Source organism: Typopeltis vanoorti, chromosome 13 (genome assembly GCF_054136105.1).
Source record: "Typopeltis vanoorti isolate ZY-2024b chromosome 13, IOZ_Tvanoo_1.0, whole genome shotgun sequence".
NCBI lineage: Eukaryota > Metazoa > Arthropoda > Arachnida > Uropygi > Thelyphonidae > Typopeltis > Typopeltis vanoorti.
The window spans coordinates 28,238,548-28,263,309 of record NC_143561.1 but is presented as its reverse complement, the minus strand read 5'-3'; the positions used below and the strand labels follow the sequence as shown (position 1 = coordinate 28,263,309).

General features: G+C 37.9%; 1 protein-coding gene across 1 annotated transcript in view; it reads left to right on the top strand.

The window, feature by feature from the left end:
• The window catches only part of LOC150100013 (ABC transporter ATP-binding protein/permease wht-1-like), a 142,719-nt gene that overhangs the window by 85,644 nt on the left and 32,313 nt on the right, over window positions 1-24,762 (top strand). The window contains exons 5-6 of the mRNA XM_090403194.1: window positions 14,443-14,541; window positions 18,553-18,791. Of these exons, the coding sequence (XP_090259320.1) occupies window positions 14,443-14,541; window positions 18,553-18,791 (338 nt within the window). The remainder of the gene's footprint in view (window positions 1-14,442; window positions 14,542-18,552; window positions 18,792-24,762) is intronic.

The window sequence follows — 24,762 nt, the reverse complement described above, 5'->3', positions numbered from 1 at the left end:
CCTTTCTGCTTCTTCATTTTAGAACCCTTTGCAATTCCATCTGTTTCCTTTTGATCCCTGATCATCCCATTACTTTCCTGCCTACAAGTTGGGAAGAAGTGTGAGAAATAGAGCAGATACTGTGGTTTTATAAATGGACATGAATAGACTGAGTGAATGGTTAGGCAGTAGGGTTGCCAGGTTCAATATTGCAAAGTGTAAGGTTTAAAAATTTGGGAAAGAAAGAAAAATGGAATGTAGTGTATACATTTGATGGGAATATATTGGAGGAGGAAATAAATAATCTGGTAGGATGGTGGATAAGGATCTAAAATTTAGAGGACACATTGCTGAAATTGGGAGGATAACACAACAAATTCTGCAATGATGCAGAGGACATTGACTTGTAGAAGTAAGGAGATTCTTGTTCCATTGTATAAGTCTCTGATTAGGCTACACATGGACTGCTGTGCACAAATTTGATCACCTGGTTTTCAAAAGGACGAAGAGATGTTGGAAAGGGTCCAGAGGTGACTGAATGAGGAAACGTTCAGAAGATGCAATTTACAGTCTAGTGGCTGGGAGGAGGAGTGATATGATAATAACATATAAGTTGGTAAGGGGTTCTTATCAGATTAATGTTGAGGAGGTTTTCCATAGAATTGGTTGATCTGGGTGAAGAAGTGTTCATTCCTGAAAGCTGTAGAAGAAGTGTGTTAGCAAAGAAGTGAGGAAACAGGTTTTTTTTTTTGCATGGAGAGTAGTGAATGATTGGAAGGCATTGTCTGAGAGTGTGTTTTTCACAGAGAATGTGATATTTAAGGGACGGTGTGATGTTATGTGTATGACAGCACAACCTTCCACGATGAATCTTTGACTACATCAAGGTCTGAGGATAATGATAATAATAATAATAATCCTTTGACAGAACACCACAAGGCAATTGGTTTCTAAGTTAGGTAATTTATTTGTCATGTTAACTGAGCAGATATTATTATTATTTAATTTAAGGGGATATCAAATCCCAATTACTCAAAGATCAGAATCAAAGAGTTTCATGCCAAATATGGTAAACTATAAAAGTATCGACGACTACTAGCGTAAGCTAAAGCACGTAGTCCAAGTACGTAGTACAAACTAGGGCAACTCGTAGCAAAGGTGGGGAAAGTTCTGATCACTATTCTTAGTATTTCCCATAGTGTAAAACCCATCTCCTAGGAGATGTATGATGTTATACATTATGGTGAGAGGTCACTACCCAGACCGGTTTTGATCTTTATTGAGATCTCATCAGTGAGTAGTTAGACCAAGTTATTAATACTAAGGGTATAGCGAAAAGAACTTATATACTTTGCTATACGAGTTGTCAAAAAGGTGCACTGATTAAATTACATAAATAAAGAGCAATAGGCTTCATTTCAGCGATGTAAACATTATTTAAATTAAGGGGATATTAAATCCACATTATTTCAAAATAATGTTTACATCACCAAAATGAAGCCTATTGGCTCTTTATTTATGTAATTTAATCAGTGCACCTTTTTGACAACTCGTATAGCAAAGTATATAAGTTCTTTTCGCTATACCCTTAGTATTAATAACTTGGTCTAGCTACTCACTGATGAGATCTCAATAAAGATCAAAACCGGTCTGGGTAGTGACTTCCCACCATAATGTATAACATCATACATCTCCTAGGAGATGGGTTTTACATTATGGGAAATCCTAAGAATAGCGATCAGAACTTTCCCTACCTTTGCTATGAGTTGCCCTAGTTTGTACTACGTACTTGGACTACGTGCTTTAGCTTACGCTAGTAGTTGCCGATACTTTTATAGTTTACTATATTCGGCATTAAACTCTTTGATTCCGATCTTTGAGTTTCCTATTCGGTTTTGAAACAATGTGGGATTTAATATCCCCTTAATTTAAATAATGTTTACATCGCCAAAATGAAGCCTATTGGCTCTTTACTTATGTAATTTAATGATATTATTATTATCCATGGAGTCAAAGGACTCATCACAGAATGTCTATACCCTCTCATGAAAAAAGATCACTGAACCATGCCTTAAACCGATTCACAGTTTCCTCACTTACCACACTTTCAGGCAATACATCATTCCAGTCACTCTCCGTGCAAAGAACCTGCTTTTCACTTCCCTGCTAACACCCTCATACAGCTTCAAGGAATTGCCTCTGGTTCTACCCTTACCACCCTCTACTCTATGAAACACCTTCTCCACATTAACCTGGTAACAACCTTCACCATCTTATATGTCTCAGTCATATACCCTTTTCTTTTTTTATTCACAGGGCTTTGTAAGTTGCATTCCCTCAATCTCTCCTTGTATCTGACATACCATAGACCTGACACTGACATGGTAAACTTTCTCTGGACCCTTCCAATACATCCCCCTGAAAAACCAGGTAACCAAATCTGTGCACAGTAGTCCATATGTGGCCTGATCAAAGTCTTAGACAAAGGAACCATAACTTCTTTGCCAATGTCCTCCTCATTATTGGCACAATCCATTGGGATGGTCTATTATTATTATTATTATTATTATTAAACAAGACCTCATGGAGTCAAAGACTCATCTAGGAGGTCCTTTTATCTCACACACATCTCATCATACCGGGTCTTAAACACATTCAAACTCCTTGCAGACACCACACTCTCAGGCAAGGCATTCCAATCATTCACAACTCTGCACGAAAAAAACCTGCCTCTCACTCCCCTACTCACACCCTCTTTATACAGTTTCCAGGGATGACCTCTGGTTCTCCCCTGATCTCCCACTATTCGCTGTAGAACTTCTCCACCATTGATCCTATAGCAACCCCTTACCAACTTGTAGGTCTCTATCATATCTCCCCTCTTCCTTCTCTCCACTAGTCTCTGCAAATTACATCTTTTCAATCTTTCCTCATACTCGACATTCCAGAGGTCAGAAACTACCTTAGTCAGTCGCCTTTGGACCCTTTCCAACATCTCTTCATCCTTCTGAAAACCAGGTGACCAAATCTGGGCACAATAGTCCATGTGTGGCCTAATCAAAGCCTTATACAATGGAACAAGAATCTCCCTACTTCTACACGTCAGTGTCCTCCTCATCATTCCCAGAAGTCTTTGTGTTGTCTTCACAATTTTGGCGATGTGACCCCTAAATTTTAGATCCTTATCCACTATCACTCCCAGATCTCTTATTTCCTCTACTTCCAACAATATATTCTTACCAAGCATAAATTCTGCATCCCATCTTTGTTTTCCAAATTTTAAAACCTTACATTTTGCAACATTGAACTCACATCCCCATTTGCTTGCCCAATCACTCAATTTATTCAAGTCTTCTTGCAAGGCCACAACATCTTCACTACTCTTTATGGTTCGTCCCAACTTTGCATCATCTGCAAACAACTGAATATCTCCATCCAAATCTTCGCCAATATCATTAATATACAAGTTAAATAGTAATGGCCCTAAAACAGATCCCTGAGGCACTCCACTAGTGACTTTCCTTTTCCTGGATATTGCACCCCCATACACAACTTGTTGATACCTATCAGATAGCCAGTCTCCAATCCAATGCACTAATCTAATATCCAACCCCATCTGCTCTAGTTTGACTGTCAACTTATCATGAGGCACTCTATCAAAAGCTTTTGCGAAATCCAAGTATATTACTGTGTATCCTTCTCCTCTGTCCAAGGAAGCAGTCACTTTATTGTAATAAGTAAGTAGATTACTAAAACACGACCTCCCTTTAGCAAATCCATGCTGTCCATCAAAGATTATACCATTGTTGTCAACCCAACTCTGGATTCTAGTTCTCACAAGCTTCTCCAACAACTTAACCACAACACCTGACACACAGATAGGCCTATAGTTTGATGCTTGAGTTCGATCACCTCCTTTATGAAGTGGCACAATCTTGCCCTCCTTCCACTCTTTAGGGACTTGACCAAGTGCAAGACTTGTATTAAAAAAATATGTCAAGGCAGGTGTCAACTCTCTGGCACATTCCTTCAGAATACGCAGTGATATATTATCAAGTCCCACAGCCTTATTTACATCTAGTTTACTCAACTCCCCAAACACCTCTTGCTCACTTACAGTCAGTCTCTCCTCCCCATCATCAACTGCTCTTAATCTCTCCATGAAGTCACATTCACAAGATTGAAAGATCTTTATGAACTGCTCATTAAGTATCTCCACCACACATTCTGCAACAGCTGTCTTTATACCATTTCCTCCAATCAATGTCATCCTTCCATAATCATTCTTTCTTTTGCTGGCTACATATCGAAAGAACTCCCTAGGATTCTTTTTAGCTTCATTAGCTAACTGCTGTTCATACCTCTCTTTAGCTACTCTCACCAACCAAGTCACTCCCCTTGCCTGGTCTTTGTAGAACTCATGAAATTGGTTACTTCCACTTCTCTTATGCTGCCTCCACAATGCCCTTTTTCTCTGTATTGCATGCTTAATCTCTTTATTCATCCATCTCACACCTAACTTATTTAACCTTCTCACCCGTGGTATACATTTAGACATTGCATCCACTAAATAATTTTTGAAAATCCCCCAAGCTGCATTGATCTCTTTTCCAGCTAACTCCTCATTCCATGCTACACCTGCAAGCTGTCTCCTGAGCTCTTCATAATCACCCCCCTTGTAGTTCCACATATACCCTTTTTTCACAGGGGTCCTTGCACTGCTGGCAACCACCCAAGTAATCACCTCATGGTCACTTTCACCAATTGGTGGATGATTTGATACCTCATTGATAATTACATCCTCCGATGAGATGACCAAATCCAAGACCCTTAATCCTCTTGTGCCCTCTGTTACATACTGTCTGAGGTAGTTATCCCTCAAAAACTCAAGAAACTCATTTTCTTTACTTCCAGTTGCTATCTCTTCATTCCAGTCTATATTGCCATAATTAAAATCACCCATAATGATCACCCTTTTCTTATTTGCTTGGCTTATTTGACTATACATTTCACTATCACCACCATCCACATTACCAGGTCTATAACAACATCCCACCAAGTATTTGATTCTATTCACCTCTATCTCACACCATACTGCCTCAAAACCACTGGCCCCATTTCCCCCTTGCATCTCTACCTTGTATGGACATAACTCTTTCTCTATCATCAATAGCACTCCCCCTCCCTTTTTACCCCTTCTATCCTCACGAAACACATCATACCCTTCCATCTCTATTCCTGTCAGGATGTCATCCTCATCTAACCATGTCTCACTTATTCCGACAATCTCTGGGTGCACAGACGCAATTAGTGCAACCATTTCATCCGCCTTGTTTCTTATACTTCTAGCATTGGTATACAAACACAACTCATTTCTGGATCTACACTATCCTCCTCATTATTGGCACAGTCCATTGGGATGGTCTTACAAAATTAACAGTGTGATTCCTAAATTTCAAGTCTCTGTGCACGATCACTCCCAGATCTCTTATCTCCTCCACTTCCTTCAAAATTTCTCCATCAATTGTATACTCTGCATCCCGGTGTTGCTTATCAAATTTCAAGACTTGCACTTTGCAACATTAAACTGATAGCTCCACTTATTTGTCTATTCACATAGTCTATTCAATTCCTCCTACAAGGCTACAACATCTGCTCTACTTCTCATAGCCCTTCCCAACTTTGCATCAACAGAAAACAGCTGCACATCTCCAGTTAACATTGTCACAGCATCATTAACATACAAGTTAAACAATAATAGCCCCCAAAACAGAACCCTGTGGCACTTCACTAGTGACCCTCCTGTTTCGTGATACCACTCCTCCACATACAACATGCTGATACCTGACAGCCAATCAGCTATCCAACTCACTAATATTTTATCTGTTCGCAGCTGTTTCAATTTAGTTACTAGTTTGTCATGTGGCAGTCTATCAAAGGTGGAAGTAATGGAGAAGTCATATTTCCATATTCCAGTTGCGAAAAGGTGTCACACCTTATTAAAATCCAAGTATACTACTGTATATGCATCTTCTTTATTGAGTGAATTTGTTACTTTGTTGTAATATATAATCAGTCTGCTAAAACATGTCCTTCCCCAACAAACCCTTGCTGGCCATCATAAAGAATGCTGCTATTATCAACTCATTTCTGAATCCCAGTCCTCATGTTCACTCTTCAACAAAAAAACAACAAATTAAGATAATGCATATTTATATAATGATAAAAAATATTTCTGTTGTATACCCTATATTGTGTTCATGTTTCACTCAGACCTTCTTAACATTGTACATAATTTGTACAGTTATATGGTTTGAGTCATAGATTTACAAATGTATTTGAGAGATCACCACATAGCAGTTGGTATCTAGGTTAAGGTAATTTACTTGTTGGGTTTTTCTAATCAACAAGTAAACTTTAACACAAACTGAAGGTTCCAGTCTCTCTGTTGCAGAGATGTGTGTGATTAGATAGTTTAGCCTTAGGTGATAGATAGTTTCACTGCATGGTGCAAAACCAATCTGCACTTTGGAGAGCTGAAGTAGCTTTAAAAAAAAGTACAACATTGTTTTGTTTTCAGAGCAGGATAACCAGATTATCCCATTCTTAGCTCACTGACAGATCTAAATGCTCTACAAGTTAATGGAAGTTTTTTCACTTGACTATGCTACCAATTATATATTTGGTTTAATCTTTATCGCATTATAAGCAAACAAAGTTTGCGCCTGAAGTATTTTCAGGACTGGGACAACTCATAGCAAAGGTTGAATAAGTTCTCATCACTTGCCTGAATACCCCATAATGCAAAACACATCTCCTTGTGGACATGTATAATTATTATTATTCAGGCCTCCAAGGAGTCAAAAGACTCATCGAGGGAGGTCCTTCCTAAGACATAAAGTCTGTCAAGACTCATCGAGGGGAGGTCCCCCCCTGAGAAACACAAAGTCTATCATGCCACTCTTTAAACTCACTGACCGTTCTCGCTCCCACCACTCCATCAGGCAATGCATTCCATGGCTCAACCACCCTCCACACAAAGAAACCACTCCTTACCCTCTTGCATACAGTTTCCTTTCGTAACTTCCAGTGATGGCCTCTTGTCATCACTCCTTCCCGCTGTTCAACCAAGCGAAAGAACTCCCCAGTATCAACCCTGTAACCACCTCTCAACAGTTTAAAAGTCTCAATCATATCACCTCTCCTTCTTCTATCCACCAAACTCTGTAGTCCACATTCTCTCAGCCAATCCTCATAACTATCCTTGTACAGTCCTGAAACCATCTTTGTCATCTGTCTTTGTATCCTTTCCACAGTTAATTTATCCCCTTCAAATCCTGGGGACGAAATCTGAGAACAATAGTCCAAGTGTGGTCTGATCAGAGACTTATACAACGGAATGATAACCCTCTTATCTCTGCAGGTCAGTGTCCTTCTCATAATAACAGCAATCCTCTGTGTTACCTTCACCACCTTTGCAATATGTCCCCTAAACTTCAGGTTTCTATCAATCATCAACCCCAGATCTCTTGTCTCCCCTACTTCCTCCAGTATAACTCCTCCCATAGAGTATGCAGCATCCCATCGATGTATTCCAAACCTCAAGACCTTACATTTTGCTGAATTAAACTGACACCCCCATTCATTTGCCCATCTATCTAGCTTATTTAATTCCTCTTGCAGGGCTACCACATCTGCACTATTACTAATAATCCTTCCCAGCTTCGCATCATCCACAAACAACTGAATATCCCCCTGCAATCCACTGGCTATGTCAGTGATATAAAGGTTAAACAATATAGGTCCTAGTACTGAGCCCTGTGGGACCCTACTTGTAACCCTCTGCCTCCTGGAAACTGCTCCACCATACACAACTCTCTGATACCTATCAGACAGCCAATCCTGAATCCAGTTGACCAATCTGACATCCAGACCCATGTGCTGCAACTTAAATATCAGCTTATCATGTGGCACCCTGTCAAATGCCTTCGCCAAGTCTAAGAAAATTGCAATATATGCCTTTCCCTCATCTAATGTTCTTGTAATTTATTATAAAAGGCTAGCATATTGCTAAAACAAGAGCGTCCTTTCACAAATCCATGTTGATTCTCACAGATAACATTACCCTCATCTGCCCAATGCTGTATACGGTCCCTCACTACTTTCTCCAAGATCTTAACAACTACTGATGACACACAGACTGGTCTATAATTAGACACTTCCAGTCTGTTACCACCCTTATGCAATGGCACTATCTTACCTCCCTTCCATTCCCTGGGCACCTTTGCCAAAGCCAGACTTTCATTGAAAAGCCACGTTAAAGGCACTGTCAATTCCCTAGCACATTCTCTCAAAACTCGTGGTTAAATACCATCCAGTCCCACAGCTTTACTGACATCCAGAGTACTCAGTATCTGAAACACACTCTCCTCCTGTACCTCCAGACCTTGAACCAGTCCTAGCCCTCTAGCATTAAAACTGACTCCTCTAGGATGAAATACTCCAATAAAGTGTTCATTGAACAATTCCACTATGTCCTCTGCATCAGTCACTCTATTCCCATTTTTATCCCACAATATCATTCTTCCACAGTCATTTCTCCTCCTAATGGCCACACAGCTAAAAAATTCCCTAGGATTTTCTTTGGATCTTAGGGCCAATCTCCTCTCATATTCCAGTTTCGCTTTCCTTACCACACTAGTCATTCTTCTTTCCTGTGTCTTATATTCCTCATGCATCTCTTCACCTGTCTCCTTATATCTCTTCCATAGTCTCTTTTTCGCATGCAATTCCTGTTTAATATTGTTTGTCATCCACTTTACTCCAAATTGCGTCCTCTTCTTCACTCATGGTATACAACTTACCATTGCTGATAACAAATATTCTTTCACAATTTCCCACGCACTAGTGATATCCCGGCCTTCCAATTCATCCCTCCATGAAACTTCCTGAAGTTGACGTCTAAGACTGTTATAATCACCTGCCTTATAATTCCACATAAGTTCCCGTCTCTGTGATACTCCTGCATGTCTGTTCATTTTCCAAGTCAACACCATATGGTCACTCTCTCCAACTGGTGGGAGAAACATCAACTCGGTTATTATCAACTCTTCTGATGCTATAACCAAATCCAAAACTTTTGACCCTCTTGTTCCCTCTGTTACATGTTGCCTAAGACATTTGTCCCTCAAGAATTCTAGAAATTCCATTCCCCTATTGCTACATGCATCTTCCTCTCTTCAATTTATACTACCGAAGTTAAAATCTCCCATAACAATCATTATTCTTGCACTTGCCAAACTTAGCTGTCTAAACATCTCCTGGTCCCCATCCTCTGTGCTCCTGGGTCTGTAGCAACACCCCACTAAATATCCTGTTTTGCCTACCTCTACCTCACACCATACGCTCTCAAAATCATTTGTCTCACTTCCTTCCAAATTCTCCACTCTTATAGGACATAGGTCATCACTTATCATAAGCAGTACCCCCACCACCACGCTTTCCCCTCCTATCCTTACGAAAAATGCTATACCCAGCGACTTCTATTTCTGTTGTTATATCCCCTTCTTTTAACCACGTCTCAGTGATCGCAATAATTTTTGGCCAGGCTGATGCTATCTGTGCCACCAATTCCTCTCCCTTATTCCGGATACTCCTGGCATTAGTATAAAGCATATAAATGCCATTGTTTCTATACCCAGCATTATCCCTTCTAGACTCCACTGGGCTCAGTGTTACCTGACATTGTCTCCCTTCTCCCAAGTATCCATTCTTACAAGAGGCCACCCCTGCTATCATCCTCCCTGGGACACACTGACTCGTTCAGAACAGCAATCTCTCCAGATGCCTTCGTCCTTCCTCATTCAAATGTTAACGGTCTCTGGCATACAATTCCTCTCTTTCCTCAAACGCACTCCAAGCATCCACATATACCAGTCCTCTCTTGTCACATATTCTTGCTATTATGCCATTCAATATCACCGCTCTTCTGCTCAGCTCATCATTATCATACCTAGGCAACACGCACACTATTTTTCCTCTCTCTGTCTTCTTCCGTACAGTCTCAAGCAAAAATCTCATATCTCTCTTGCTGCCCGACTTACATTACCACTCAAGTCATTCGCTCCTACCATCACAATCATCTCATCCACCCTTTCTCCTCTCTTAATTGCCATAGCCACCCTTTCTATTGTTCCTCCTGGCAAACACTCCTCACGCATCCTATCTTGAACACCATGGATCATTGAGTCGCCATACATTATACCTCTTACCATTCCCTCGCTCCTATTGTTTCCATTCTCTCCTCTTCCTTCATTCCCATACCTCTCTTCTACTGTTTCCATTCTCTCCTCTTCTAGCACTCCGATACATCTCTCTCATTCCCTCTCTCCTACTGTTTCCATTTTCTCCACTTCTAGCACTTCCATATCCCTCTCTCATTCTGTCTCTCCTACTACTGTTTCCATCCTCTCATCTTCTAGCATTCCCATACCTCTCTCTCATTCCATCTCTCCTACCGTTTCCATTCTCTCCTCTTCTAGCACTTCCATATCTCTCTCTCATTCTGTCTCCTACTGTTTCCATCCTCTCGTCTGCTAGCATTCCCATACCTCTCTCTCATTCCCTCTCTTCTACTGTTTCCATTCTCTCCTCTTCTAGCACCCCTATACCTCTCACTCATACTCCCTAAATTCTCTCTCTCTCCTACTCTGATTCGCCTTGCATTTATCTCTTCCATTCTCTTAATCTTATCTTTCATACTTCTGCTCTCATTCACAAGACATTCCACCTCCTCTTTCAACTCATCTATCTCCCTCTGCAGGTCAGTCACTCTTAATCTAAATTCACTCTCCCAAACAAAACCATCTCCTAAACTTTCAGTCACTCACACCTTCCACACTATCAACTATTATTTTCTCATTCTCTCCTAACACACTACTTGTCTTCCTACATTCATTCCCTGTTCCTGGAGCAACAAAGTCGGATATCGATATATTTAATGTACTTATTTCCTCCAACTGCCTGCATTTTGCGCACATACACTCTCCACTCTCTTTAACAAGCCACATATGTAATTCCTGAGACGCATACATGCTGCAAGTACTGCATACCACAAAGTCCCTTATGATATTGTTAATAATTGAGTTCTTAAATGGCGGAGTACTTGCCGTTACGCCACTTGCGACTGCTGCTGAATCCACCATCATTCCTTACTGCCGAGTAGCGTAATATTTAATAATTATTCAATTAATAAATAAGAGGAAAAAAAAAGTACAAACATCAGAACATTTAAGTACTAAATATAATTAAATAAAATGAAATATAACTAAATACAGTAACAGCTTCGTTTTGTCTTCCACCGTTACGGGTTCTATTCCGACGGTACCAAAATATATTATAACGTGACAGCAACTAACTTCCAAAAAACAACCACTGAAGTACACTCGTATTCAGAGAAACAATTTAGCACTCAAAAACGTAGAAAAACGGGGGGAAAAGCGGACTATTCACCGATTAAATATCACTTTCTTCTGCACAGCTCAAATTCACCGCCACGTGCTACGGTGATGCTAGCACCACTCACATAGCATCATAATGCAATGCATTAAAGGAAGGATCACTACCCAGACCGGTTTCGACCTTTATTGAGGTTTCATCAGTGGGAGCCAGACCCAGAGGTAGTGATACTAAGGTGGAAGTAATGGAGAAGTCATATTTCCATATTCCAGTTGCCAAAAGGTGTCACACCTTATTAAAATTCTCTGAATTAGAGATGAGTTGATGGAAGTTTTTTCACTTGGCTATGCCACTAAAATACAACTTCTCCATTATTTCCATCTTAGTATCACCACCTCTGGGTCTGGCTCCCACTGATGAGACCTCAATAAAGGTTGAAACCGGTCTGGGTAGTGATCCTTCTCTTAATGCATAGCATTATACATGTCTGCAAGGAGATGTGCTTTGCATTGTGGGATACTAAGGGAAGTGATGAGAGCTTATACCAGCTTTGCCACGAGTTTCCCCAGTCCTGAAAATACTTCAGGTGCAAACTTTGTTTGCTTACACTTGGATAAAGAATTAAACAAATACATAATTGGTACTAGCTCTACAAGTTATAACTGTTCATGAATAAGCTGCATTTGAAACAAAAAAAAAATAGCAATAAATCACTATCACTAAATTCAATTGCATACCCCCCATGCACACACGCACGCGCGCACACACGCACACGCACAAATAATACTTACTAATATATCATTGTATATTAACCAAGAAATCATTTTAATATTCTCTTCCTTTGAATATATGAGTGCATTCACAAGAACAGAATTTGAAAGCAGTCTTTCATATTCAAAAAATGACTCTGTCTATAAGTATAATTTGCATGTGATTAGGATTTTTTAACGTATTCACTTCAAATCAAATGAAAATATTATTTTCTATTATAATGCTTTGGATTTTTTATTTGTTATTGTTACAGAATGTGTACTTGCTGTATCTAATTATAAGAACTATTTAATTGCTTTTTTATATGCCATCTCCTTGTTGACAAATTTATGTTAAAATCAAAAGCAAGTATAGTGTAAAGAATACAGAAGTATACATATCTTTTATTACATTTTTTGCTTTACATCATTCAGGTTGGGTGCATGAATAGTGTACCCATTCTTCAACCAATAAGTTGTGGGTGTGAATCCCAATTTGGTAATGGATATTTGTGAATGTCTTTGAGTGAAAGATGAATCCTTGATGTGTGACTACTATCCTATCTCGAAATGGCTTGTTTAAGTACTGATAAACCTACTTGTTTTTTAGTTTCGTGATGGGCAACAAAGAATACATTTTGTGCTAGAACCAAATACTAGGGCTTGATGTCTCTACTAGATGTTCAGTCAGAACAGTTTTCTTTCCACCCATATGAATTTTTGTTTTTCTCATATAGATTCATTATGTTTTTCTGCTCTGTTGAGGTAAAATGAGCCTGTTTATCTTATTTTCATATTTCTTTTAACAAGGTGGTAACTGGTTTTTGGAATGTGGGACATGAAGACTGACTTAGGGAATGCAATTCACAAAGCAAAAAGCCTTAGGAACAGCACCTCTGTAGTAGCACAATTGGAAGAACAGTGGTACTTTGCACCTTTCAATTAGAAATGGACCTGAATTTGATTCTCGTTATGATGAGAAGAATCTCTATATAGGCTTTTTTCAGTTGAAGGTAAGTTAGCTGATCTCATATGGAGGTAGCAGGGTTTTTTTCTCCTGGAAACTTGGATTTTCATCCCACATACAAGTAATTCAGCCATCAGAACACACATAATTTACAGACAAAATATACTGTTGGTGGCAGTGATGGCCAGTAGATAGTGTTGATAGTAATTGTGTATAGTAGTAGAATTAAGCAGCAGAGAAGATGGTGAGATGTGTAGTGGTGGTGTGGAGTAGATTGCTCTCCCACAATGAGTCTTTGGACTCTTTGGAGGTGTCACATATAATAACAATAGTAGAAGAGGATATATTTTGAGACATTTAAGTTTGTAAGGAGTTGTTACTGAATTAACGTGGAAGAAATTTTTTACAGAATGGAAGATACGGATAGAACAAAGGGCCAACTTTGAAGACTATATAAGGAGGTTGTGAACAAGGACATAAGGATCAGGTTCTTTGCACAGAGAGTAGTTGGTGAGTGGAATGCATTACCCGGCAGCATGGTGAATGCTGACACATTTGAGTTTAAAGCACAGTTTAATAAGCTTTGTGTATAATAATATAATAGTGTACATTTCTCATAGTGCGTCTTTTGATTCTGTGGAGGGCTTGTGTTAATAATAATCATAATGTCACCAGTAGAGTTAGTACTGAATTGCTTCCTACGTAATAATGCTCATACAAGATCACTTCTGTCTTTTGAAGATAAGTGGACAAGCACCTAATGCTTACAAATCTGAAATCTGCATTGTTCTCACATTTGCAACAGCATGTTTAAAATTTCTCTAGAAATCCAAGTTCTATTTAGAAAGTAGCAATTTGAATAACAGTGTTCTCTTACTGATTCATTAATTATTTTTTGTTCACAAAATGATCTGTTTCTTTTTTCCCCTTTCTTTAAATGCATCTATGGGCACTATTGAATTGAATTGATTGCCACTCTTCTCTTAAAAAACCTATCAAAACACAAGATAACTACTCACCATTCACGTATAGTATGAATTTAAATATGTCAAACCAGCCTTTCCCCTCTCCCCAATATCTGTTTCTGTGTTCTATGAGGTAGCCTTTCTCCTTCAGCATTCTCAGCAAGTTCAATCTGCAATTCACGACAAATGTAGGACTCTTCTTTCTTACTAACCTTTGATCCTTAATACTAATAATGACTAACAAGTTTTACATTGTTTTTGGGAGAGTCCCACAGTAATGAGTATAATAATAAAAAAATTATATTAATAAAACTGTCTTTGTTAGTTAGGGTTGAAAAATTGTGAACACACTATCATTGGACATGCAGGATCTCCAGAAGGAATTTCAGGAGGAGAAAGGAGGAGGTTATCATTTGCAACAGAAGTAAGTAAATTATGCAATATTTTTTCAGTGATTGCAACTGATAGTTATTTGTCAGATTTGAGTCAATATTTACAAATATAATCCTTATTTTAGCTACTTTTTTATCATTTAAAATGCTCTGAATGTAATTCATCTTTAGTTATCAGCGTCACGTTCAGCTGATAGAAAAACTGGATTTAGAAGAAAGATACAGTGTTTGGACCAGCTTTAGTTTTTCTTTCTGCAAAAAAAAATTTGAAAACATTTAGTATAGTATGGACATAAGGTATTTTTTGTTCTTGGTTTGATAGCTTTTGAATGACGAAGTGCATAGCATGAGGTTTACTAGTAAAAGAGAGAGCTAGAATAAGGAAGTAGAGCTGAAAAAATAAGATGATATTTGGCATAATGATGGAAATAGAGAATATTGTTATTAATATTATTATTATTAACAAATGTTAATAATAATAATATTAACAGTCAGACACTCATCATGGGAGGTACACACAAAGCTCATCCAACTGTACCTTAAACAGACTCAAGAAGTCTGCATTCATAACACATGCAATCATTCCACTTATCAACCACTTTCTGTGCAAATAACATGCTCCTCATGCCTTGCTCACATCCTTCTTATACAGTTTTCAGGAATGGCCTCTTGTTCTACCCCCCCCACACCCCCTCTCCTATTCTATAAAAAATTTCTTACATGTTAAACTGGTAACAATTCCTGACCAACTTATATATCTCCATCATATCTTCCTCTTATTCATGAGGCTTTGCAGTTTACATTCTCTCCATCTGTCCTTGTACTCCACATTCCAAAGAGCAGTTACCACCTTTGTGAATCTTCTCTGGACCCTTTGAAATATATCCTATCACAATGAAAATCAGGTGATCAAATCTGTTCACAGTCTGATCAAGGCCTTATACAATGAAATGATAACCTTTTTGTTTCTGTACATCAAGGTCCTCAGCATCAGTGCCATCTGATCTGATGACTTCACTACTTGTGCAATGTAGCCACTGAATTTCAGGTCCTTGTCCACTGCCACTCCCAGATATATCATCTCCTCTACCTCCTTCAAAGTTCCCACCAAGTGTATACTTCGTATCCTATCCCATCATTGTTAATCAAATTTCAAAATCTTACACTTTGAACACTGAACAGATAGTTCTATTTACCTGCCCATTCATACAATCTGTTCAAGTCATCCCATAAAGCCATAACATCTCTCCTTGACTCTGCATCATTAGGTCATCTTCTGCAGACAGTTGCATATCACCACTTCCTATTTTTATTAATATACAAATTGAACAACAACCCCGATACAGACATCCCTGCAGCACACCACTAGTGACTTTCCTCTTTTGGGACACTGCACCACCATATCTAGCATTCCGATACCTATCTGACAGCCACTCACCAACCTAACTCAAGTCTAATATCCAATCCCATCTGTTTCAGTTTATTTAACAGCTTGTTGTGTGTGGCATTCTATCACAAATTTTGCAAAATCTAAGTATAACATTATATATGCATCTCCCTTATCCAGTACATTTGTTATCTTGTTATAGCATACAAGTAAGTTGGTAAAACATAATCTTCCTTTAACAGACCTATGCTGACAGTGACAGAGAAAACTGCTCTTATCAATCAATTCTGTATCTTAGTTCTCACTAATCTCTCCAATATCTTAACCACAACTCCAGATATACAGATTGTCATAATTTGTAGCCACAGCCTTATTACCACCTTTATGCAGTGGAATTACCTTCTGTCCACTCTTGGGACCTGTGCTGTTGTAAGACTCTTATTAAACAGGCAGGCTAGTGCTACTGCCAACTTCCTGGAACATTCCTTTAAGACATGTGGTAATATGTTATCAGATCCCATTGGCTTATTTAATATCAAGCTTATTAAGGAAACGGATTGGTGATATGCAGTGTCTTGATCAGTTGAAAGAGAGAAAAATCAATAATGTCTGGGATTTGGTCCATAATAAATTACTTAGAGCAATATTAGATTGTATTCCTAAGGTTCAGAGGATAAATAAAGTAGGAGTGAAATAGAGGGAATTATGCAAAATATTCTGAGAAAATGGATGTTATGGAAGAGATATAAAGAACACTGTATGCTTCAGCAGCACGAGGAGTATAAGGTTCAAGCTAGAAAGATAACAAGTGTAGTAAAGAAAGAGAAATTAGCATATGAAAAGAGACTGGCTGCAGCAACAAAGCAAATCAAAGCTCTAGAGAATTCTTTAGTTATGTTGCTAGTAGAAGAAAGGGTGAATGTGGAAGGCTGACTTTAGTCTCTGCAGGTAGATGGAACAAGCGTCATGGTGGAAATGTTTGATGAGTATTTTGTTAGTGTATTTCATGTAGGGAGAGTGCTAAGAGTAGTGTTGAATAGTAAAAGGAAGGAGGTAGAAGTATAAGAATGGGAAGTGTTTAGAATTTTAAGTAACCCTGATGTCTTAATGTTAATAAAATGTGGTCAGAAGTCTCGCAACAGGAACAGTCCCAGAAAAGTGAAAAGAAGGAAAAATAGTGCCACTGTATAAGGGAGAATCCATGTCAGGGGTGTCAAACTATAGGCCTGTGTGTATATCAAGTGCAGTGGTGAAGATGTTAGAGAGGCTGATTAGGGACAGAATACAAACATGGATTGACGACAGTGGATGGGTTTCGAGAAAGCAGCATGGTTTTGTTAGGAAGGGGGGGGGGGGGTTAATAACTTGGTTGCATTTTATAACAGGGTAACTAGTGTATTGGATGGCAGAGATGCTTATAAGTGACTTATTGCTAAAGCAGCCTAAAGCATCAACCTATTCAAATCTTGTAATAGCAACATATCAGAATTTCCTGACATTACTCTTCCTAATTTAGTATCATCAGCAAACAACTGAATAAATATCACCTTTAATACTGTGAACTATATCATTGATATATAAGTTAAATAGCAGTGGTCCCAAAAGAGAGAGAACCCTTTGGCATCCCATTAACCAACTTCCTTTTATTGGGACACTGTACCTCCATACACAACTCTCTATCCTATTAGTCAACTGGCCTTGTAACCAAGCTACCAGATGCCTATCCAATCCCTATCTGAATAATTTCAACAGTATTACATGATAAAGTCTGTATGCCCTCTGTTGAAATTATTCTGACCCCCCCCCCCATGGAGTTAAAAGACTATCACGAGAGGTCAACACTAGGGAACACAAAGTCTATCATACCACTCCTTAAAATCACCCACAGTCTTCACATTCACCACCCTCTCAGGAAATGCATTCCATGCTCCTGCCACTCTGCAAAAAACTTACTTCTTACTCTTTTACTCACTACCTCCTTTTGTAACTTCCAGGGAAACTTTCCCTTGTTCCTTTCTCTCATTCTACCATGTGAAAAATCCCATCAGTGTTATTACGATAACCATTCAACAGCTTCAATCAAACTCTGCATTCTGTATGCCCTCTGTCTATCCTCATAATCAACATTGTACAGTACTGACATCATTTTTGTTATCCATCTCTGCAACCTCTCTAAGGTTACTTCATCCCCCTTCAAATCCTAGTGACCAGATCTGAGCACAGAAATCCAGATGTAGTCTGATCAAAACTTTATACAATGGGACAAGCACAATTTTATCTCTCATGGTCAATGTTTTCCTCAATTGTCGAATTCTCTAAGATGTTTTCACAGCCTTTGCAATATATCCCCAGAACTTTAAATCCCTATCCACAATCACTCCAAGATCCCTTGCTTCTTTTAGTGTCACTCTACCAAGTGAGTAATGAGTCCTTGAGAGTTTCTGCATACCGTATTAACAACAAAATTTATACTGGCATTCTTTTTGTCAAAGAATAAAAATAGAAAGTTTCATTTTACAGAACTGATTGTGTTCATGAAATTGTGGATTAGCACTTTAATCCAAAACACTACTATGGGAACAAATGTTTGATGAGATTTACAGTTGTAATAATATAAGTTCGTAATACTTTCTTGTTTTTCCCTCCTCTCACCCAGGTACTGAGTAATCCATCAGTGTTATTTTGTGATGAACCAACATCAGGACTAGACACGTTTATGGCACAGAATGTTATTGATGTATTAAGGAATGCAGTCATTAAAGGAACAACTGTAATATGTACAATTCATCAACCAACATCTGAAATCTATTCAATGTTCCAACACGTACTTTATCTGGCAGATGGCTACATAGCATTTTTTGGAGAGACTACATCTGCTATTCCTTTTTTTTCAGGGTTTGTATAAAAAAACTAATTTTGAAATGTTCCACCCTTCATTAGTTTACTGTGGTCATATTTCATATACACGAAAACACAAGGTTAAAGTATTATTTATTAAATATACTGCCATATATTTCAGTCTGAAATTAACAGACTATATATGGCAGTATATTTAATAAATACTACTTTTACCTTGTGTTTTCGTGTATATATTGTATAGAACTATGGCACAAGTTTCTCTTAAAACTAGGTCATATTTCATAACATGAAATTCATCTCATTGTAAAATCATTCTTCATTAACAGCATGGATTTACAACTACTGAATTATTATGGATAACTTGTTAAAAGCATATGTTCAGCATATATGTCACATAGCAACTGTTGAATGGTTTTTCAGTTTTAATCTCTACTAGATTCATGTGCATTGTATATTATTATTATTATTATTCAGGACTTGCATCAGTCACAAGACTCATTGTACGAGGTCCATCTTAGAAAACACAAATTGTATCATGCTACTTAAACTCATTCACTGTTCATGCTGTCACTACCCTATCAGGCAATGCATTTCTCGATCCAACCCTCCATTCAAAAAAAAGCCACTTCTTCCTCCCTTACTCATCACTTTCATTCACTACTTCCAGGTATGGCCTCTTTTCCTTAATTATTCTCCTTGTTCTGCTATAAAGAAAGATTTCCACAGTTCACAGTTTAAATGTCTCAATCATATCTAACCCCCTTCCAAGGTTAATTTATCCCCCTTAAATTCCCAGTGACCATATCCAAATACATTAATCTTGATGTGTTCTGATCAGGACTTTACACAATGAAATCAATTAGTTAGTTAGTTACCTTTACCATGAATCTAGTAGAGATTCATGTCAGAGAAGTGATACTTATACAGTATACATGTGGAGAGAAAAATTAACTGATGTATAGCCCAAATTATTCAAATTACGCAAATTATAATAATAATTTTAGTTATGCATAAATTTTGCTTAGGAGATTTCTGTAGATGGGGAACATTTGAAAGTTTATGTCCAGGTCCAGTAATGTTCAAGTATGTAGTCTATATGTAGTTACATATTATGTAGTAGCTACATGGAGATTGTTGAAAGTTTTTCTAAGTTTTAATCTCTACTAGATCATGTGCATTATAGCATATTTCTTCACAAGAGTTAAAGAAAAAAAACTTAACTGATATTACACTGATTGAGTTTTGTAACCAACAGACTAACAGCATCAGTAATACAGAATATTTGAAATAGACTGCCAGTGTTGCACAAGATTCATCTTGTATTATGATGACTAGCAATATAATGTATGGAATGTCCAAGAACTGAATAATAACACATAGACACAGATGAAAATATTTACTTAAGATGGATTAATTACAGATATTTTGATTCACATATTATAGATCATTATCAGTGTAAAATAATTAGAAATCAAAAAATTAAATAACATTGAAAATATATGGAGAATGGAACCTCACACACTGCTGGGTGGTTCCCAGCAGTGTGTGAGGATGTCTGTGAGGAAAGAGTATATGTGGCACTACAATACTAGTGATTTTGAGGAGCTCAGGAGACAGCTTGCAGGTGTAGCATGGAATGAGGAGTTAGCTGGAAAGAAGATCAATGCAGCTTGAAGGATATTCAAGAACTGTCTAGTAGAAGCAATGTCTAAATGTATTCCAAGTGTCAGAAGGTTAAATAAGGTAGGTGTGAAAGGGATGAATGAAGAGATTAAGAATGTGATACAGAGGAGAAAGGCATTATGGAAGCAGCATTAGCAGAATAGTAATAATCATTTCCATGAGGATTACAAAGAACAGGCAACGAGGGTAACTTCCTTGGTAAGGGTAGCAAAAGTGAAGTATGATCAACAGTTAGCAAATGAAGCCAAAAAGAATCCTAGGGAGTTCTTTCAATATGTGGCCAGCAAAACAAAGAATGATTATGGAAGGATGATACTGATTGGAGAAAATGATATAAGAACAACTGCTTCAGTTGTTCTTATATCATTTGTTATATTAACTAACTCCTCAATTCCCCGTATACCTCTTGCTCACTTACAGTTAGTCTCTCCTCCTCATCATCAACTGCTCTCAGATACTTAATGAGCAGTTCATATAGGTCTTTCATTCTGAATGTGACAATCATGGAGCATCTGAGAGCAGTTGATGATGATGATGAGAAGGAGAAACTGACTGTAAGTGAGCAAGAGGTATATATGGGGAATTGAGCAAACTTGATGTTAATAAGGCTGTAGGACTTGATAATATATCACCACATATTCTGAAAGAATATGCCAGGGAGTTGACATCTGCCATGCCATATTTTTTTAATATTAGGTTTGCACTGAGTCGAGTTCCAAAGGAGTGGAAGGAAGGCAAGATTCTGCCACTTCATAATGGAGGTGATAGAACTCAAGCATCAACTTATAGGCATATCTGTGTGTCAGATGTTGGTTAAGGTGTTGGAGAGGCTGGTGAGAACTAGGATCCAGATTTTAGTTGATAACAATGGTATTATCTTGGATGGACAGCATGGATTTGCTAAAGGGAGGTCATGTTTTAGTAATCTGCTTACTCATTGCAATAAGGAGATGGTGTTATTGTACAGAGGAGAGGGATATGCAGTAGTAGTAGTATCCTTAGATTTTTCAAAGACTTTTGATGGATTACCGCATGATAAGTTGATAGTTAAACTAGAGCAGATGTGGTTGATATTAGATTACTGCAATGGATCGGAGACTGGCTATCTGATAGATATCAGCAAATTGTATATGGAGAAGCAATATCCTGGAAGAGGAAGGTCACTAGTGGTGTGCCCCAGTGATTTGTTTTAGGGCTGTTGCTGTTTAACTGGTATGTTAATGATATTGGCAAAGATTTAGATGGGATATTCAGTTGTTCACAGATGATGCAAAGTTGGGATGAACTATGAAGAGTAGAGATCATGTTGTGCCTTACAAGAAGACTTGAATAGATTGATTGAATTGGCATGGGAATGGGGATGCCATTTCAGTGTAGTAAAATGTAAGGTTTTAAAATTTGGGAAACAGTGATGGGATGTAGAATTTATGCTTGGTGGGGATATATTGTTGGAGGTTGAGGAAATAAGAGCTCTTGGGGTGATAGTGGATAAGGATCTAAAATTTAGTGGACACATTGCCAAAATTGTGAAGGCAACATAATGAATTCTGAGAATGATGTAGAGGACACTGACTTGTAGAAGTAAAGAGAAAGATTCTTGTTCCAGTGTAGAAGGCTCTGATTAGACCATACATGGACTGCTTTTCACAAATTTGGTCACCTGGATTTTCAAAAGGATGAAGAAATGTTGGAAAAGGTCCAGAGGTGACTGAATGAGGAAAGGTTGAGAAGATGCCATTTACAGAGTGTAGTGGATAGGAGGAATAGGGGTGATATGATGACCTACAAGTTAGTAAGGGTAACTACAAGTTATAGGATCAATGTTGAAGTGGTTTTACAGAAAACAGTGGTTCATCAGGAGAGAGAACCAGAGGAGTGAGTGAGTGTGTGTGTGTGTGTGTGTGTGTGTGTGTGTGTGTGTGTGTGTGTGTGTGTGTGTGTGTGTGTGTGTGCGTGTGTGTGTGTGTGTGCGCGTGTGTGTGCGTGTGTGAATAATGATACTTCTGGCTTTCCACGATGAGTCTTTTGGTGCCTTGCAGGAGATATGAGAGATATGAAAGCATATTGTGAATAACGGTAAGTGTGGGCTCCTGTGATGATGAGTCTTGGATTTTATCGAGGTATGGGGATACCTGGTTAACAATCCTCCCACACACACCCACACACACAACATTAATAATTTATTAGTAGTCAATATAAAAAAAAATGGAACAGAATTACAACAGAAAGAAATTCAACAGTGAACCACGAAAGCTTTAGTAAGGTGATATAACAAATGTGCATGTAATTTCTAGAGTAAGGAGAAAAAAAATTAAAAAAACAAACAAACTTGGAAATTTTGGAGATTGTAGTAGTAGTGTATTTTTCATAATGGAGATAAAAGTAGGTCATTAGACCTATCTAAATTAGACGATGTAATTTTTTATGTATCTCCCACTGACAGATACCACTACTGTGAAAACAGATAATGAGCATTTTTTTTATCATTTTACTTATTTTTACATGGGCCAGAAACCCTGTTTTAGAGATCAAACATAGAACTTTTTAAAGCCATCTCAGTCTTTCAATAAGGAGAACGATGGTCTCACATTGGGCAATTAAATTCATTTCTCTTCTTCTTCAACCTTCTGGTTCTGTCCACTGCTGGATGAAGGTCTCCCCCCATGATTTTCCAGATCACTCGGTTTTCTGCTTCTCCCATCCATCTCACTCCTGCAATTTGTTCCAGTTCATCTCTCCATCTTCTTCTCGGTCTTCCTCTTTGTCTTGCTCCATCCATTGGTCTCCACTCTGTTGTTTTTCTGGTCCATCTCCTGTCACTGCATCTGGCAATATGGCCAGCCCATCTCCACTTAGCCTGTTTAATGTATTTTACAATATCCATGACACCTGTTTGAGATCTTATCCAGATATTTGTCTTCCTATCTCTTAATGTTATTTTTAGCATACTTCTTTCCATGCGATGTTGTGTTGTTCTCAGCTTTTTGTTTAGGGTTTCTGTTAAAGTCCATGTTTCTCCTCCATATGTTAGGACAGGAAGTATTCACTGGTCGAAAGCTTTCCTTTTTAGACTAATAGGAATGTCACTTCTGAATATGTCTCTCATTTTCCCATAAGCCATCCATCCAAGGAATTGAATTCTTCGTTCAATCTCTTTTCTTTGACACTCCTCAAAGGATAGTAGTTGGCCCAAATATACATATGAAGTAATTTGTTCTATTTCATGGTTTTCAACTTTGATAGTTCTGTGGTTTATGCATTTATTCATCATTATTTTTGTTTTTTTCTCTATTTATTTTTAATCCAATTTCTCCGGAGGCTTCATTTGGCTGATTTAGCCTTTCTTCCAGATCTTCAAGATTATCTGCTATCAGGACAATATCATCTGCAAATTTCAGATGATGCAGCCTTTCTCCATTTATGGTTATTCCTTTTGTTTCTCAATCAATGCTTCTAAAGACTTCCTCTAGTGTAGCTGTAAATAATTTGGGAGATATGGTGTCACCTTGCCGGATGCCTTTTTGTATTGGGAACTTTTCACTGTTTTTATATAATTTAATTAAAGAAGTTGCATTATTGTAAATATGTTTTAGTGTTTCAATATATGGTTTCTCAGTTCCCTGGGTTTCAAGTGCTTTTAGTGTTGCAGATATTTTAACTGAATCAAATGCTTTTTCATAGTCTTTTTCAATAAGGAGAATGGTAGTCTCACATTGGGTGATTAAATTCATTTCTCACCTATGCCTATACATGGGAAATAAATTTGCCACAGCTTTTATAAAACTGTTTCATAAAGAATTTATTCTTATGCAATATTTTTGTGTTTTTCCAGAAGACCCTGTGTTTAGTGAATGTTCCACAAGCATGACTTCAGTTTCACGAAACTTGATGTACGTTTTATATTCCTCACGACAAAGGGGTTCTTCCAAGAAATAGAGATTTCACATTAAGTATAATTTAATTGTTGGAAAGTAAATTATATTTAACTTTTTCTCATCCAGAGTATTTTAAAACACGGTTTTACATCATTTTACTACTTTAATAGGTGCCCTCCCTTGATGAGTCTTTGGACTCCCTGGAGGTGTTACTTAATAATAATAATATGGAAAATATGATTTCTGCACTGAATTTAGCCCTTATTATCCACTAGTCTCGCTCCCGCTGATGAAATGTAAATAAAAACTGAAACTGCTCTGGGTATTAACTCATTCTTTCCATAATACATAGCGTATATACGTCCGAAAAGGGAAGTGCTGTTCATGTGTGTTCTCATGTTATCTTAAATTCTATATAAGATAATGAGAAAAAACATTCTTTCTATAGA